The 16,369-nt window shown below is 39.3% G+C and overlaps 1 protein-coding gene across 5 annotated transcripts; it reads left to right on the top strand.

Moving 5' to 3' along the window:
- The first annotated feature begins 292 nt into the window (after nucleotides 1-292).
- On the top strand, nucleotides 293-15,116 carry rab41 (RAB41, member RAS oncogene family). Of its 5 annotated transcripts, none has more exons than XR_001166196.3 (8): nucleotides 293-490; nucleotides 1,539-1,597; nucleotides 3,675-3,728; nucleotides 4,650-4,755; nucleotides 6,339-6,450; nucleotides 8,605-8,698; nucleotides 9,066-9,159; nucleotides 11,292-11,358. XR_001166196.3 is itself a non-coding variant. In XM_012861724.3 (8 exons), the coding sequence occupies exons 1-8, from the start codon at nucleotides 412-414 to the stop codon at nucleotides 13,243-13,245; spliced, it is 636 nt and encodes a 211-aa protein (XP_012717178.1). In that variant the 5' UTR covers nucleotides 293-411; the 3' UTR covers nucleotides 13,246-15,116. The 5 variants fall into 5 exon arrangements, 4 of the variants coding, with proteins under 4 accessions (XP_012717178.1, XP_012717180.1, XP_012717177.1 ...); XM_012861724.3 differs by lacking the exons at nucleotides 4,650-4,755; nucleotides 9,066-9,159 and adding exons at nucleotides 4,046-4,151; nucleotides 13,181-15,116; XM_012861726.3 differs by lacking the exons at nucleotides 4,650-4,755; nucleotides 8,605-8,698 and adding exons at nucleotides 4,046-4,151; nucleotides 13,181-15,116.
- The last annotated feature ends 1,253 nt before the right edge of the window (nucleotides 15,117-16,369 follow it).

The following is a 16,369-nucleotide window of genomic DNA, read 5'->3' on the forward strand; positions in this document are numbered from 1 at the left end:
CCAGTCTCTTCTTATACAGTATGTGTAAATGTCTAGTTTCAATCATATTATTATTAGTAGTAGTATTAGTAGTAGTAGTAGTAGTAGTAGTAGTAGTAGTATTACTATTACATTACCCACATGATTTTATATTATTATTTGATAGCAACAATTTTATTATTTTAAAACAGCTACATTTTTCAACTCATACGATCTTTTTTAAAAGATGTTAAAATATATATATATTTATATTCTAAATGTCCCATTTTTTTTGCGTCTCTGCCTCTTGGTGGCGGTATTTGCCTAGACTGCGTTCAAGAAAACAAAAGCGCTGGCCAGTGCAGGATAAGGCTCCTCGGTTTGGTCCTCCCCAGTCTAGACATCACATCACTAGCTAAATCTGCTACCTTAGCTGGACCATTTTTTAACAAAATGTCAACCACGACCGGGGGCGGAGAGTTTGGCAACCCTCTGCGGAAATTTAAGCTGGTCTTTCTGGGTGAACAGAGTGGTGAGCAGCGCTTAAATGTCTGTTAATGTCAGATTTAAGGAAAAGAGGTGTCAAGATTAGCTTACTAGCTAGCGTCGCGTTAGCTCGTCTCTCGTTCCCAGGGTACAGCTATCGGTTAGCATCGATAACCAGCAGGGATATTTGATTATAAGTAAACGGCTAAATGAGTTTCAAAAAATGTCCAAGAGAACAAATGGCGAAAAAGATGATAAACTTTATCTGTTTTTTCCCCCCACGACACTGGCGATGATGTCATTGACTAGCTACCGTCGCCCGCTAAGCTAGCAAAACATCTTACAGCTCGTCTAAGTAACAATAAAATAAATGACGAAAACAGACGTGTTGTGTTGGTTAAATTTAAGATAATTAATGACGGGTTTGTTGTCTAATTGAAATAACCGCGTATTGACTTGTGGTGCTGATGCTTTCTGCACTGTCCCACTATTTTAATGGGAGCTAGCACGTTACTCTTAGCAGTTTGTAAGCTAAATGTGCAAGACATGTTGTTTAATAATGTCGTTTACTATCTTTATAAGACTTTTGGGAGCTTTACTGGTTGTTTGAGGAATAATTGTCTCTGTATAAGTCAGTATGAGAACGGTTTGTTGCATTTACTTGTCACGTTAGCATGTAGCTAATAGCTAGCTAGCTAGCATCATCTTGACAGAGCCACGTCGGCCACAGTGTGTGCTGTATAAGTCGGCCTTTTCCTCGCCGGCTAGCCTTGATCTTTTGGGGTAGATGCTGTCAAGCGTGACTTTTATATTAGAAATCAATGTTGTGTTTTAACTTTAGAGTGATGTACTGCAGGCCGTTTATCCCAAGTTTAGCCATTTAAATGTTCCTAAATGTTGTGGCTCCACCCTTATTGCCAGCTCAGCATGTGGGTTCAGCAGTTCAGTCCCCATCGCTGCTGAATTTACTCACCAAACGATGTCGCTGAAACGTCAGAAAATCTGTTCGCTGATTTAACAGCATGGTTTTGTCTTTGTCTGCATCTTCCGGCTGTTACTGAATTCAATACGAAATGCTGTGTTTATCTGTACAGTTGGGAAGACCTCGCTCATCACCAGGTTTATGTATGACAGTTTCGACAACACTTATCAGGTAAAAACTAAAAACCATGCATGATTTGACTATTTCAATGATGATCTGTACCCTGACAACAATTGCAATCTTAAGTCAGGCATTTGAGGTTAGTGTCACAGGTGGCATTAATAGATTGGAGCTGTTTGGTTGTGTTAAGTATAAATCATTAGCTTGCACAATTGAGTCTTCCAGACTTGTGTGTTTCGCATAAAATCTGCTCGTATCCAACAATTTATTCAGAGTTTTAAAGGTGTGTACCCTCAAAACAAACACCATCTTTTTTTTTTTAAATGCAAACATTCTCATGCTTGAGTTCTGTCAGATTCCAACAGATAATTTGGATCTGAAATTTAAGTGACAGTCATATTTGGAAACTGTAATGCATCAAATCTGCCTGCAGCAGTTATCAAGGATACAATTAAATGTCCAAAGCTATATGCCTGAGTATTGATTTAATAAAAAAAACTATGAATCCATTGTTTTGAGGATGAATGAAAAATGCATTTAAGATAAGATAGGCTTATCTTATCTTAGCTTATTTTGTCTTGCCGATACTGGGTCTTAAATTAAGAAACTTTTCTTCACTAGGTAGCAGCTATACCTGACATTTTACACTTATTTAGCAGGGTTAATAGTAGCTTCCACTCCACCTGAGTTAACTGTCTCTATCCAGCGTGATCATTTTACCCAGAACAAGGCAATGCGGGTACAAATAAATGACTGTGAAAGGCAGGGTGAACCATTTAGGTGTTGTAAAAGAGTGGCATAGAACAAATACGGGGGATATTGACTTTAAGATGGAAATGTTAGCACTTTACCTTAACACCTGAGGAGTTAAGATAAGATAAGATAGTCTTTATTGATCTCACAATGGAGAAATTCACTCGTCACATCGGCTCATACAAGAAAGATGTAAAGTTGTAAAGATATTTCTAAAAAATAACTGAAGAACCCCCAGCAACTTCAACCTTAGGTCAGATCATTTAATGCTCAGAGAAACTAGAGAACCCAAGAGCTAAATCTTTGACTTTTATGAGGTTCAGATGGTTAAAGTGAAGTTTTGATAGTTCAAGTATTTCTTGCCTACCAGTAGAAAGGTATGTGTCAGTAAAAAGGACATGGCAGTATAACCAGGGTTTGCAAAGTTATATCTACACAACTTACCGGGGAAAGAACATCCTTTAAACAAAATAAAGATGCTTGACCATATTCCACGTATCACATGTGGCCAAAAAAAAGCAAATCATCCCAAGGCCTCATGCCAGCTGGCTGGCCTGGAGGAGGAGTTTTAATGGCATGTATGGGTTTGGTTTGCTGCTACAGGCAGCTTGCTTCACAAGAAACATGTTTATTCACTGGCCCAACCCTAGTCTATAACTTATTATTTAAGAACAACTGGACAAAGGACTGTAGAGATTTTTTGTAGAGAGTGTTTAAGCGAGAGAAGCAACGTCAGCAGTTCGGATGTCATGTTTTTTTTGGGGGGTTTTTTACTATGTAGACGGGGTGGGGAAATATACATGGTAAATAAAATATTGGTTACTGTATATAGCATCAGTTGTTAATATTGATCCAAGTTTTCAAATCTGTGCATCCCTAATTTAAAGACTCGTTAATGGCTCTTTTTTTTGTTTTCATCTGCTAATATGGAAAACCGAAGGAGTGAGGGATGGTGGACATACTTTGTCCCATGACTGCACATCTTCTGTCATAATCTGTCTGTAAACAGTTAAAAGTGCCACCAAATTTCTTCTTTCAGTGTTTAAGCCTTTATCAATACCCTAGACGATGACTTTCAGGTTCCACACTAAAATCATAGTGACAGTATGATGATAACATCAAATATAAGGGAAAAAAACCTTTAAAGTATACTTTATCAATAATTTACGAATGTATGACTTCTAGTTTTATGAAACGTGACGGTGTTTCAGATCTGTGAAGCTAGAAAACCAGCACTCACGCTAGTAGATTTTAAAAAAGATACTGAGGCTTGCTTACTACGTCGGGTGAAAAATGTTAATTACATAAACGTACAATAGATCGGTATGTAGGAAGTTGAAACTGTTGTCTAATTTACACAATGCTTGTCTCACAGGCGACAATTGGTATCGACTTTTTGTCAAAAACCATGTACCTAGAAGATCGCACGGTAAGCCATGTTCTGTTGCAATTATCGTTCCCACTGGTAAAATAATTAAACTCCTAGACAAGCATGCACCTGCTTTCTGTTTTAGTAGCCACCATTTATTTCCATCTCATCATTTCACATTTTTTTTAGTGTCGCACTGTCATAGATGTTTGTCTTTTTTTTGCTAATTGTGATCAAATTTTTTTTAGTTCCCATCACTACTTTAAAAAGAATTTTGTTTTCCTTTCCATCCCCTGGCTCGGTCATGACATGCCCCCCCCCCCCCACCCCACCCATCCACACACGCGTCCCCACATTTCTGTCACGGCTGGCCACAGATTCGGCTGCAGCTCTGGGACACAGCCGGACAGGAACGTTTCCGCAGCCTCATCCCCAGTTACATCCGCGACTCAGCTGCCGCCGTGGTGGTTTATGACATAGCCAGTAGGTATCACGGCCTTGCCTCTCTCATTGTCCTCCGCCTGTGACACCAAAGGGGCAAAGATCCCAGCGTTTGGCAGAGTAACAAACCGTTTTCACGCTGCATGATAAAGACTGTTTGCATCAGCTGTGGTGATTTTTTTTTTTTTCTTGACGGTGTTCGGGAGCACCTGAGCTGCCTTAAACCAGGCTGATAGACTGAGTGTCCATCGGCATCGCTTCATTGGCTGAGACTTCCTGAAACTGCCAAAAACAGTAATCCAGCAGGGTCTTCTTTCACACGTCTTGTATGCATAACAGTCATCATCTCAGAGCTTCCTGCACCTAAACGATTTCCCCACCGTCGCTCCATAAAACGCCTTTTTTGTTTTTGTCTTTTTTTTACATCTCTGCTGCTTTGCTTGCAAGTCTTTGATATCTGTCCTGTTCTCCACTTTCTTTTTCTCCCCTTGCCCTCCTTTTGCTCTCACTGACCTCTTCTCCCGACGTTCCTATCCTCAGGTCCGGCTCCAGCTCTGGGACACTGCTGGACAGGAGCGCTTTCGTAGCCTAATTCCCAGCTACATCCGTGACTCTACCATTGCTGTGGTTGTTTATGACATCACCAGTGAGTCAGGGCTGTGCTTGTAACCTACCTGTTGGGGCCTGAGAGCAGGGGCCCGTTCTTCGTACGTTGCTTAAAACATCCGAGATCAAATGAGACATCCAAGATGATTTCATCCGGCTAATCATGATCCGGCTAATTGGGTTCTTCGAACACACCTGTTGTTTACGATTAGTATGGCTGGATTGAGTTATCTGAGACAACTGCGCGTTCATGCGTTTGTTTAAAAGGGGAAATGTATCGATAGTAGAAACAATGATCAGCAGCACTGCTATTGGCTGTTCAGCATGGCCAAAGAACGCTCACAGTTTTTCTCCCAAGCAGAAAACGAGCTTTTAATGGAAGGTTATGCCGAATTTGAGTCATTAATTAAAACACCTCAAAATCTGTTAAAGCCAGGAGAGAGGGCTGGCAAAAAGTAGCAGACAAATTAATGCGTAAATACTGTCCATGGTAGATGTTTCTATCACTTTCTACAGTATGAATGTTTGCATTTTAATAATTTCATATTTACTTTGTTCTTATATATCAGAGTCTCCACGGGACCCACTAGAACATGGGGACAAGTGAAAGTGAAATACAAGAATATTCTACAAAATGGTAGCCTTTAATTATTATACTTTATTTTAAAAAGCCACTTGTTATGTCAAGAGATCCAAATTTCAGTGTCATTCCTTAGACACGGGAAGTAAAGGACACGTGCAAACTGGGAATTTTAACAAAAAAAATTATTTATCTAGGAAAAATGAAGTTCTTCCTTTTCCAAGTCATACACAGTTTACACGGTAAAACTGTATTGCTCCGTGTCTAGATAATCCATCCCTAGTTTTTTCTAATACAATATACGGCTCGACAGGAAGCAAGCCTTTCAAAGTAAAACTAAACTTCACAATAAAATGGCCCGAACAAATCTTCTTACTGAATATGATAAAAATCAAACCATCATACAAATAACTTAAATATTTTCTATTTATGACTCTAACACCACTGTTTCCTCTTTAAAAGCCACTGTTAAATAATGTTTGTCTGTTTATAACAGCCACCAAGAAAAATCTTTGTACAATTACACCATCGTGCTGCGCTAAAGGATCCCGTCTATTGCGCAATACGCGATTAATTCGAAAAACTTTGCAACTTATTCTTGCACCTTCCACAACAGGTTGCTGGCGCACATGTTGCTATGACAACAAGTCCAAGATGAGTTTCGAAGAACCAAACGATCCAAGATCATGCCAAATCGTCAACAATCAAATCCAACTGATTGTTAGCGACGTATGAAGAACGGGCCCCATGTGGAAGGAAACTGTTTTTGCCATTTGTTTATTTTTTTTATCTGCCCTGAATTCTGCAGTATTTTCAGAACCTTCTGTATGATTATTTTCCCTCTTTAAGCGTCTCTAGAATATTTCTGCTTATTAACACGACTTCCAGCTTGCTCCAAACGGTCTCTGTCGTGAAGTGAAACAGCAGCCGATGTTTACTTTTTATTTAAATAGATTTATTATAACATGCTTTACAGCTTTAAGGGGCTGCAGGAGCAAATGTGAACAGTGACTTTGTTTTTGTTTTTTTGTTTTTATTTGCAGATCTTAATTCTTTCCAACAAACCTCGAAATGGATTGATGATGTGAGGACAGAGAGGGGAAGTGATGTAATTATTATGCTTGTTGGAAACAAAACAGACTTGGCGGATAAAAGGTACGCGGTCGCGAGGGAATTTTTTTTTTTTTATTGTTATGATGAGCATTTGTTTTCTCCATTAACTAAAAAGCATTCAGTTTATTTTACGATCCTACAGGTGCAACCAGAATGTCGTCAAGGTTTAATGAAATATTAAAAAGTGAAACATTTGCAGCTTTTAGATCCATTAGACACAGAGTGATTTATTTCAAGCATTTATTTGTTGATTTAGATGATTAAGGCTTAGAGTTAAAAGAAACCCTCAAATTTAGTTTCTAAAAAACTTTAAAACTAGAATATGGCATACTCTGCCTCACAAAGTGAGTAAACTCTTCACATTTGTGTTAATAGTTTCATCTTTTCAAAGTTTAAGCTCTGACACTTTAATATGTAAAGTAGTTAGTGAACAGCTCGTATAAATGTAAATTTGCTGTCCCTTTAAAAAAAATTCAACACCACAGTTAAATGTCTAAACTGCTGGCTACAAATGTAAAAACACCTTTTAAGTGAAAATGTCCGAATTTTGCCCATAGTGGCAATATCTTGTGTGCCCACCATTACTTTCTAGCACTACCTTTAAAGGATCACTGATGCTCAATAGGATTTATATTGGCTTGCCAAACTATTCATACCCTTTGAAACTTTCCACATTTTGTCAAATTATAACCACAAACATAAATATATGTTATTGGAATTTTATGTGAAAGACCAACACAAAGTGGGATATAATTGTGAAGTAGTAGGAAAACTATACATGTTTTTTTTTTCTTTTCTTACAATTAAACTGAAAGGGGCATTTTGCTAAAGTATTCAGCCCCCCTGAGTTGATACTGTGAAGAACCACTTTTTGCTGCAATTACAGCTGCAAACCTTTTAGGGCATGTCTCTACCAGCTTTGCACATTTAGTGAATTAGATTTTTGGCGATTCTTGTTGGCAAAACAGCTCAAGCTCAGTCAGATTAGACGGAGAGCCTTTATGAACAGCAGTTTTCAGATCTTGTCAGAGATTCTCATTTGGGTTTAGGTCTGGACTTTGACTAGGCCATTCTAACATGAATATGCTTTGTTTTAAACCTTTTCATTGTAGCCCAGGCTTGATGTTTAGGGTGAAGGTGAACCTCTGCCCTAGTCTCAGGTCTTTATACACTCCAAAAGGTTTTCTTGTAGGATTGCCCTGTGTTTGGCTCCATCCATCTTCCCATCGACTCTGACCATCTTCTCTGTCCCTGCTGAAGAGGAACACCCCAGATCATGATGCTGCCACCACCATATCTGACAGTGGGGATGGTGTTCAGAATGAAGCGTTCACTGCACATTTTGTTTTGCATTTTGGCCAAAAAGTTTAATTTTGGTCTTGTCTGACCAAAGCACCTTCTTCTGCCTGTGTCCTCAATATGGCTTCTGGCAAATGGGACTTCTTAAACAATGGCTTTCTTCTTGCCACTCTTCCATAAAGACCACTTGTGTGCACGACTGATAGTTGTGGACAGATTCCCCCACCTGAGCTGTGGATCTCTGCAGTTCCTCCAGAGTCACCATGGGCCATCTGATCAGGGCTCTCCTTGTTCGGTCTGTAGGTTTAAGTGGACAGGCTTGTCTTGGTATGTTTACAGTTTTGCCATTATGTATAATTTGCTAAAAAACAAACAAAAAAAACATTTTTATGAGCCGAACACCAAACTCAACAAAATTAACTGAAGCAAATGTTTGAATTAAATCACTCTGTGTGTGATGTATGTGTATAACGTATAAGTATCACTTAATTACTGGATATTTTCTGTTAGATTCCAACATTTTTAGAACCCCCCTGTATGGTAAATAAGAAAATTGCAGGTGAATACTGCAGGTTCTGAACTTCGCCTGGGATCCCTGGTGTTCTTCCCTTCAGTGCATCCTCACCCAGTTTTGGCTTCATTGTTGCGTTGCCTTTTTTTTATCACTTGTTCAGGAACTTTTGTATATTTTGAACATATTTCTGTTCTTCCCTGTTTGTTTTTTTTTTTTTTTTCATTGTCATACTTTTGATTTCCATGTCTGGTATATTTTTTTTTTTTTTTTTGTGTTTCTTGTCATTTTGAGTTTCCTTTTTTTTTGTTTTTGTGCATGTTTATCCCTCAACACGCCCCTCCACCGTGTTTCTGCTTCCCCTTTTCTCTCTGGGACCACGGCAGGCAAGTTTCTGTTGAGGCGGCAGAGAGGAAAGCTCGTGAGCTCAATGTGATGTACATAGAGACCAGTGCCAAGGCGGGTTATAACGTCAAGCAGGTTGGTGTTCAGCAGCTGCAGGTCTAACCCTGAAAATATATTTACAGCACGGGTCATAATCCAATATCGGCCAGGGAGACCTGCCTTTGATTATCCAGGATGTGAAGCCCTCCATGTTTTCCTTTTGAATTCTTAAATTGTCTGATTTATTTTAATCCCAGAGTCGATTTTCTGCTCTTTGGTCGTTACCTAACACAGCAGCTTCACTTCTTTTTGTCTGTTTCCGTCCCAGATGTAAACTAACCCCTTATGTTGAGCTCTTCTCGTTTCTTCTTTTCTTCTCCTTTTGGTCCTTCCTCTTTTGCAATGTCTCCGTCCCCTACCTTTCTCTTCGTCCATCTCCCAACCTCTGCTTCTGCCGGAGCAGACAGATCACCACAGAGGAGGGCGAGCAGAGAGCTAAGGAACTGAATGTCATGTTCATTGAAACCAGCGCAAAGACTGGCTACAATGTCAAACAGGTAGCATGTCTGTTTCTTCAGACCTGTTCTGCTTTCACAATCCGCATTTAACTCCTCCCCTCACCGTTTCCCCTCTTCTGCCACGTCTTGGCTCGTCCTGTCGTGCAAAACCCGTGGCTTTGTGTGCGTCTGTTGTCTTTTCACATCAACACCTTTTTTGCTTTTACTATCATTTAAATAGTAGAAGCAAAATTATAGGTTGTACTATCATTTTCTTTGTTCCACCCGACTCCACTGACACTCTGGTGTTTTTGTTTGTTTGTTTGTTTGACTTGCACCTTTCTAAGACCAGTTTTCAGTAAAAACGGAACCAAACCATTTCCCCTGACAGTCAGATATTAAATCAGATTAAGCTTATTCTATTTTAGGCCACAAAGGATTACAAAGATGACTTATTTTTACTAAATGAACAAATGACACTTTAATTTTCTTCAAATTCAGAAGCTTACATGTGTTGCTTTATTATTTAATATACAGTTGCCCATAGATTGTATATTAAACTTAAATTCTCTCAATAGTTTGCTGGAGCTTTGGCCCTTAGCTCCTGACAGATTTGGTGTAACTGGGTCAGGTTTCTAGGACACCTCGCTCTCACACCTTTCCACCTCTACCCACCGATTTATTAATGGACTGACATCAGGGCTATGTGATGACCTCTGCAAAACTTTGACTTTGTTCAGGTTTTTGCAACTAATTTGATTTTAAGCTTAGTGCCGTTGTCCATATCAGAGGTTATTTTTGTGCCGTAACTTTAACCTGGCTGATGCTTTGAAACGTCGCTCCAGGAAGTCCACATGGTGTTCTTTACTCGTGTTCTCTTGTATTTTGTAAAGTGCACCAGTCCCTCCTGCAGCAAGGACATAACGCCCGAGGACATAACGCTGCCACCCCCTATACCTTTATAGTTGGGGTGTGGTTTTCAGCCTTTTTCTTTCAAATGTAAAAATGGTCATTATGGCCAAACACTTGATTTTAGTTTCATCAAAAAATTCTAGATGTATAAAACCGTGCGTAGACAGGTCACTGCATGTGTCGTCTTGATAAATCCCAATTTGCGGGAACTTGGACGCCCTCTCCTCGTCCCCAATTCCATATTCAAATCAGTAAAAATACCTGAAAGTCCGGCTCCACGTGTCTAAATAACCACGGCAGCAGCGATGAGTGATGGAAACACCTGGAGGGATATTTGTAGTGAATGACTGCAAAACCAGCAGCTTCTTGACTGACATCAACTTTTAAGCAGCTAGTTACGGACCTGTGATTATCTGCATCTTAGGAATCATCATGCCTGACTTGTTAGGAATCAATCTGCTGATCCGACCCCTTTTTTTATTTTTCAATTAGAATTGGAAAAAAAAAAAAAGCTCATTAGATGATTCAAATACGTTTCACCAATACACATTAGAAACTAAACAGTGGAGTAGTCACATTTTACATCTTATTGAGGTTGTTTCTATCATTTCGAGGTGTTGTGTTAATGTATGAGGCTAAATTTGATTCTATTTCTTTGTACTGATTTGTACCATAAAGCTCAAACTCCTGGAAAAAATAACAGGTTTGCACATCTTCACAGTGGGTAGAAAATTATCGTGGGCACAACAGCGCTAAAGAACAGACCTTAATGTGTCTTGATAACACTTTTTTTCCTATTCAATAAGAAACTGACATTAGAAAGTTGTGTGGATTGTTATCTTTTTCTCATGCAAAACTATCTTCTAGTGTTTACGGCTTTCTGCCTTTTAGTTCAGTCTCCGGGGTAATTTTAACCTGCCGGCTAAGGTTTGTTATTTAAGAAAACAAGCCTTTTTTTATTTTAATTTAGTAGCAGACTCACTGAAAAAATACAGAGGAATGTTGTAAAAACCGCCCAAATGTAATGTTTTGTATAAAATAACGTTAGAGCTGTTGTTCAGGGGAAAAGTGTCAATCTACCTGTGAAAACTCAATGAGCAACTTAAGTAATTGAGAATCGGCTTTTATAATTTTTAATCCTTAATCAAAATAATTATTAGAAATAGTGAATAAGATGTTTCAGTCGTTATAAACTTTTTGGAAGTATCTTGTTTTAGACATGAATGCAGTAGGAGTTGTTTAAAGCTGTGATTGGTTAACTGTTTAACTTTGTTTCGCAGCTGTTCCGACGCGTTGCTGCGGCCTTGCCTGGGATGGACAGCACACCAGAGAAAAGCAAAGAGGACAGTATCCTTTTTATGTTCCACAGAAAATCTTGTCTTAAGATGCGGTGCGTGTTTTACAGAAACTGGGGAGCATCGTACTTGTAAAACTGTATTTTCTCAGATTTTATGCCAAAGACCCTAAACTTATCCAGGATTAAGATAAGATAAGATAGTCTTTATTGATCTTACATTGGAGAAATTCACTTGTCGCATCGGCTCAATAGTCGGTCAATAGTCAGGAGTAGGAAAGGGTGCATCAATTATATACAGTGGATCAAAAAGAAAATGAGAAAAAATAAGAATATAAAAAATACAAAAGAAATCAATGCAATGTTGCAGTGTTATGCTGCTCTTAATAGCTTTCGCTTCGATCACTGATATTTACTGTTATTGTTTTATTTTTAATACAGTATCTTCTAGTCTATAATCATATAATTAAGATTTTTGATGCCGAGCTAGACCCAAAATGCATCATTGTAGGGCTTTTAAAACCTATTTGGAATCTGAAACATTAGTAAGAAAGAAACCATGAAAGAGTGTTTTAGTTTCTGTGAGCTTTATTTTGAAGGGCCAACTACATTTATCACCACTGGTTTAGTTTAAGAGGTGATGTTGAAACAACTTTTGCAAAACAATGAGGTTTTTTGTTATAAAGACTATTTGGGAGCTTGATTTTAAAAGTCCAAATTAATCTAGTTGGTTCAAGCCCGTTAGATGTTTGCTACCTGATCTACTATCTTTATATTGTTAAAGCTTATTTTGTCAGCTTTATTTTGAAATCCTTTGAAAAATCTTCAATTGAAACCAATTAGAACTTTAGAAGAATTCCTACAATTCCCAGACTTTCTGCCAGAGGGACGAAGCAATGGAAAGGATGGTAAAATGTGTGATTAGCTAGCTGAGCACCTAGAGATGTTTCTTTTCCATCAGGCTCCCACCTGTCAGTGAGAACAGAGAGGGACTATGATGCTGCGTCCTGGAGAACGCCTGCTTGGAGCAGCTCAGTGTATCAAACTCAGCGTCACATATAAAACAGTTCGATGTGAAGACTTCTTGTCAGGCAGTCTTGTAGACAGCTCAGGGGTCTTATCAGGTAGGGACACAGAGTACCGTAATGCTCTGAATATCCATTGAGAGGAGCGGCTTCGTTCCTAACCAAACTTGTACTTACACATTTTAACAGAGTTTTGAGTGCATTGCACCACATAAAACCAGTCAGTAAGCACAACGATAATCCTATAGACTTAGACAACTTTATTTGTCATTCTGTATGCACAGAGTGCGTACAGAACGAAATTTCGTTTGCATACAGCTTGAAAATTTTAGTGAATTGCAGTAGATTTCAGAATAAAGTAAATTACAGGATAAAATTACAGGATATAGTGCAACAGTGATTTCACAGTACAACAATTGAAATGTAAACAATGCAGGACAAATGTGGTACAGAGTCCAGTTATAGCTTCAACAGTTCAACAGTCTGACGGCAACAGGGAAAAAGCTTTTGCAGAACCTTATATAAGGCGCACCATCAAGGCACACCATCAATTTCTGAGAAGATTTAAAGTTTTTTTAAGTGTGCTTTATAGTCTGAAAAATACAGTATCAGCGGGCTTCACTCTGAAAGTGCTTCTCATGTCAGGGGTACACTTACCGCAGCGTCCCAGGACAAAAGCATAATAAAACAATATGAACAGTTCCAGACCAGTAGGTGGTGTTAAAAAAAAAAAAAAGCAGCTGGGATCAGATAAGCTCACCAGTTTCCACTCAGGCACAAAAAAAAAGCTATTTTGTGTGATACTCTTGAGAATCTGAAAGTCATGATTGCTTAACTCAACTTCTCTCAGTGATCGACATCAAATTGGAGAAGCAGCCAGAGATGACTGTGACCGAGAGCAGCTGTTCATGCTAGTACAGCTCAGCCCCACCCAGCCTGTTTCCTCCCCAGCAACAGCTTGTCTCTCAGTGGCCACGCTCCACCCACGGCACCCTGCCACTGGGATGGAGCCCCTACCCCCACCCCCACCCCACCTCCTTTTTTTGGGTTTTGTTTTGTTTTCCTTCCCCTTCTCAACTCAGTGACTTTTCAAAGTAACCGTGTGGATGTGCATTATTGTATTGAATCTGATTATCTTGGGGAAAATAGTTCAGAAACACACAAATAAAAACAACAAATAAGTTAAACCTGTTCAGATTTTCATCCAAGTTGCATGGCATTATATAGGACTGCAGACTGACATAGCTAAGCGCTCTTAGGTTTATGCACAGTCCAGGGTCTTAGTGCTGTCTCTCTTGTTGTTGTAAAGTTGACTTGCTTTAGAATATGTAAATGACTGCGAGGTCTAATTCTCAGCCCATTTTATTTTTATTTTATTTAAAAAAAGAAAGCGTTTTTATCTCTTGGACGGCTCATTCCTCACGTTTTATGGAAGTAGAAACATAATCGTGCATCAACCCGGAGCCGCGATGACACATTCATTCGACTACGTTTTGGGCTTTTTACATCGAAGAGTTGGATCGGTTCTCTCTTTGCCACACATCCTCAGAGTTAAAGCTGCCAAAAATTCTTCGGTTGTGACCAAATCAGTCAAAATGTTTGTGCACATTTAAAAAGCAGCGCTGCAAAAAAGGATGAGTAAAAAGTAACAAGGGGGTTTCATCAAAAAGGGAATTCTAACCCTAAACTCTGCATTAGTGCTTTTAATGTCGCTAACTCCGCTGCCCGCATACTAACACGCGTGCGAGGACGGGACTGGTCGCAGGGCGAGGCGAGGCGGCCTCCATGCCATCGGTAGCTTGTGTTGTGCTGATCACCCCCCCCTCCCCCTCCCCCCCTTATAGTGAGAACATGCAGCATGCTCACCATGCAGGATTTCTATGGATAAGAACACAGATGCCTTGCTTGTTTGTTCACCATGCCGTGCACTGAATCAAGCCACGATATTGTAAATTATCAGAGGAGCCTGTTGACTGGTTCATGGCTTCACTAGTCGTCTTTGTAGAGCTGTCGGTTAGGTAGACGTCCTCGGCTAACGGCTAAAGCTTACTAACACGCTCACTGTAAAAAAAAAAAGAAAAAAAATGTGCAGAGAAGTTGGTTTAGCGGCATCCTTTTTATTGTGTTGCTATTGTGTCCGCGTAAGACCTTTTTTTTTTTTTTGTTTGTTTTTATGCTTTTATTTATTTTTTTAACTTGGGACTTACAGATGACCTTCTTGACCAAAAGTGCAGCCGCTGCCACGCATGTTGGGAGTTTATTTATTGTGTGCGTGTCCGCCTAAAGATGGAGACTTTTTTTTTTAACATGGCAATGCTTTCCGCCTGTGCCCTCTAGCTTTTTAGTTTACAGTCACAGGTAAAGTCGGCAGCGCTTCTACAAACACACACACACACACACACGTAGTCTTAACACAATATAATTAGCTAGCCAGAGCACAGCAACAGACACTGGTCGTTCGATGTTGCCTGTTTGGGGATGTGGGCGTTTTGAGACGGACTCGAAGGTTTGAGTATTTATTTTACTTCACAGAAAAAAAACAACAAAAAAAAAACAAATGTTTATCCTGACCAGCTCTTCTATTACTTGTCACTGACTTCAATACTCAGCTTCGTGCTATTCTGAATTGTGTCTGTCTATTTGAAATATGATGTCTACTCGTGGTTTAGCAACGGTTGTGTGAATAATGTACTATTACTTATCTTATGTATAAAAAGGAGAGTTAATGAAACACAAGTGTAGGCTTATCACATGGAATAAAATTAAGATATTTCACCAAAATGGAACATTTGTGATGTCCTTCTTGATTTAAAAAAAAAAAAGAAATGCTTTCGTAACTGATAAACGGTGACACATTCTTAATTTTCAGATCTCTGGTCTGGAGAACAGATCGTGGCACCTGAATTGAATGTGAAAAACCCGTCCCGTGAGGGCGTGTGACGCACCGAGTGAAACTACTCGTTGCGTCAGCGGTTTTACAACTTGAGAGGTGTAGCTAAATATTAACGCCAGCTTCCTTCAAAGCTTCTCTATTAATTTGAACTGTGTGTTTGTGCATACCAATGTTTTTACATTCTTTTTCCCAGTGTCGGCGCACCTTTTTTTAGAGTCATTTAAGGAAAATGGCTGCCGTTTAAAGACGAGGGTGTCAGCCCCGGAGCTACTGCTGCTGACAACCTCATGTTCTCCTATAGATGGTGAATGTGGCCCTGTCCTTCAGTGTTTAACCCGGTCTCTGCTAGATGGCTATTGGCTGAGCTTTTTTTTCTGCTACTAATCGTATGTGCTTCGTTTCATCCTCTAGACTTAAAAAGTGGCTCAGATCTTATCTGATTGTATCAGATCAACATCTGGCCGAGACAGACCGACGTGTTATCGGCTGACGTACTTAAAATGCTGTAAACCGATCAGTAAAAAAAAAAAAGGGAAAAAAAGAAATTTGTTCTTGCATGTTCTGCAAAAAGTGAAATTGATAGCACGGTATTAAAAAAGGCAACATGATGCCAGTACTGCCTGTGGATAAGCAGAACTACGATGTGCTCGTGCATCCTTGGCTCATGATGTTGCAGAGATCAGTTCTTTTCTGTGTTATAAAATCAGGCTGACCATGTTGAGCCCTTCCTTATGAGCAATTAGCAGTGCTGTCCTCGAGTTTTAAGTGTGTCTATTCAACCCAGAAACAGCCGAAGTGACCAATTTACCTGTGATCAAGTGAAAGATTAATGGTCGTTAATCAGGGAAAGCCGTGCAAAAATAACCCATTTCAATGCAAGTCATTGCCAACTCGCTTGTAAAAAAAAAAAAGTGTAAATTTCTATCACCGAGATCAAACAACTGCCTCTTTAGAGAAACTAAGACTTGACACTGGGTAAGTGACCTTATAAGTAAACGTAGTACATGATAACCGTTATCAGTAAGTATTTAGAAGGCTTTGTTTCACAAGCTAATAAAACACTAAATTACAACACTCTGTTCTTTATTTAAATAAGAACTGCCCAGCGGTCTATTAGGGATAAAAACAAGTGTTTCTATGTCTAAG

This window comes from Fundulus heteroclitus, chromosome 23 (assembly GCF_011125445.2).
Source record: "Fundulus heteroclitus isolate FHET01 chromosome 23, MU-UCD_Fhet_4.1, whole genome shotgun sequence".
Classification (NCBI taxonomy): Eukaryota; Metazoa; Chordata; class Actinopteri; order Cyprinodontiformes; family Fundulidae; genus Fundulus; species Fundulus heteroclitus.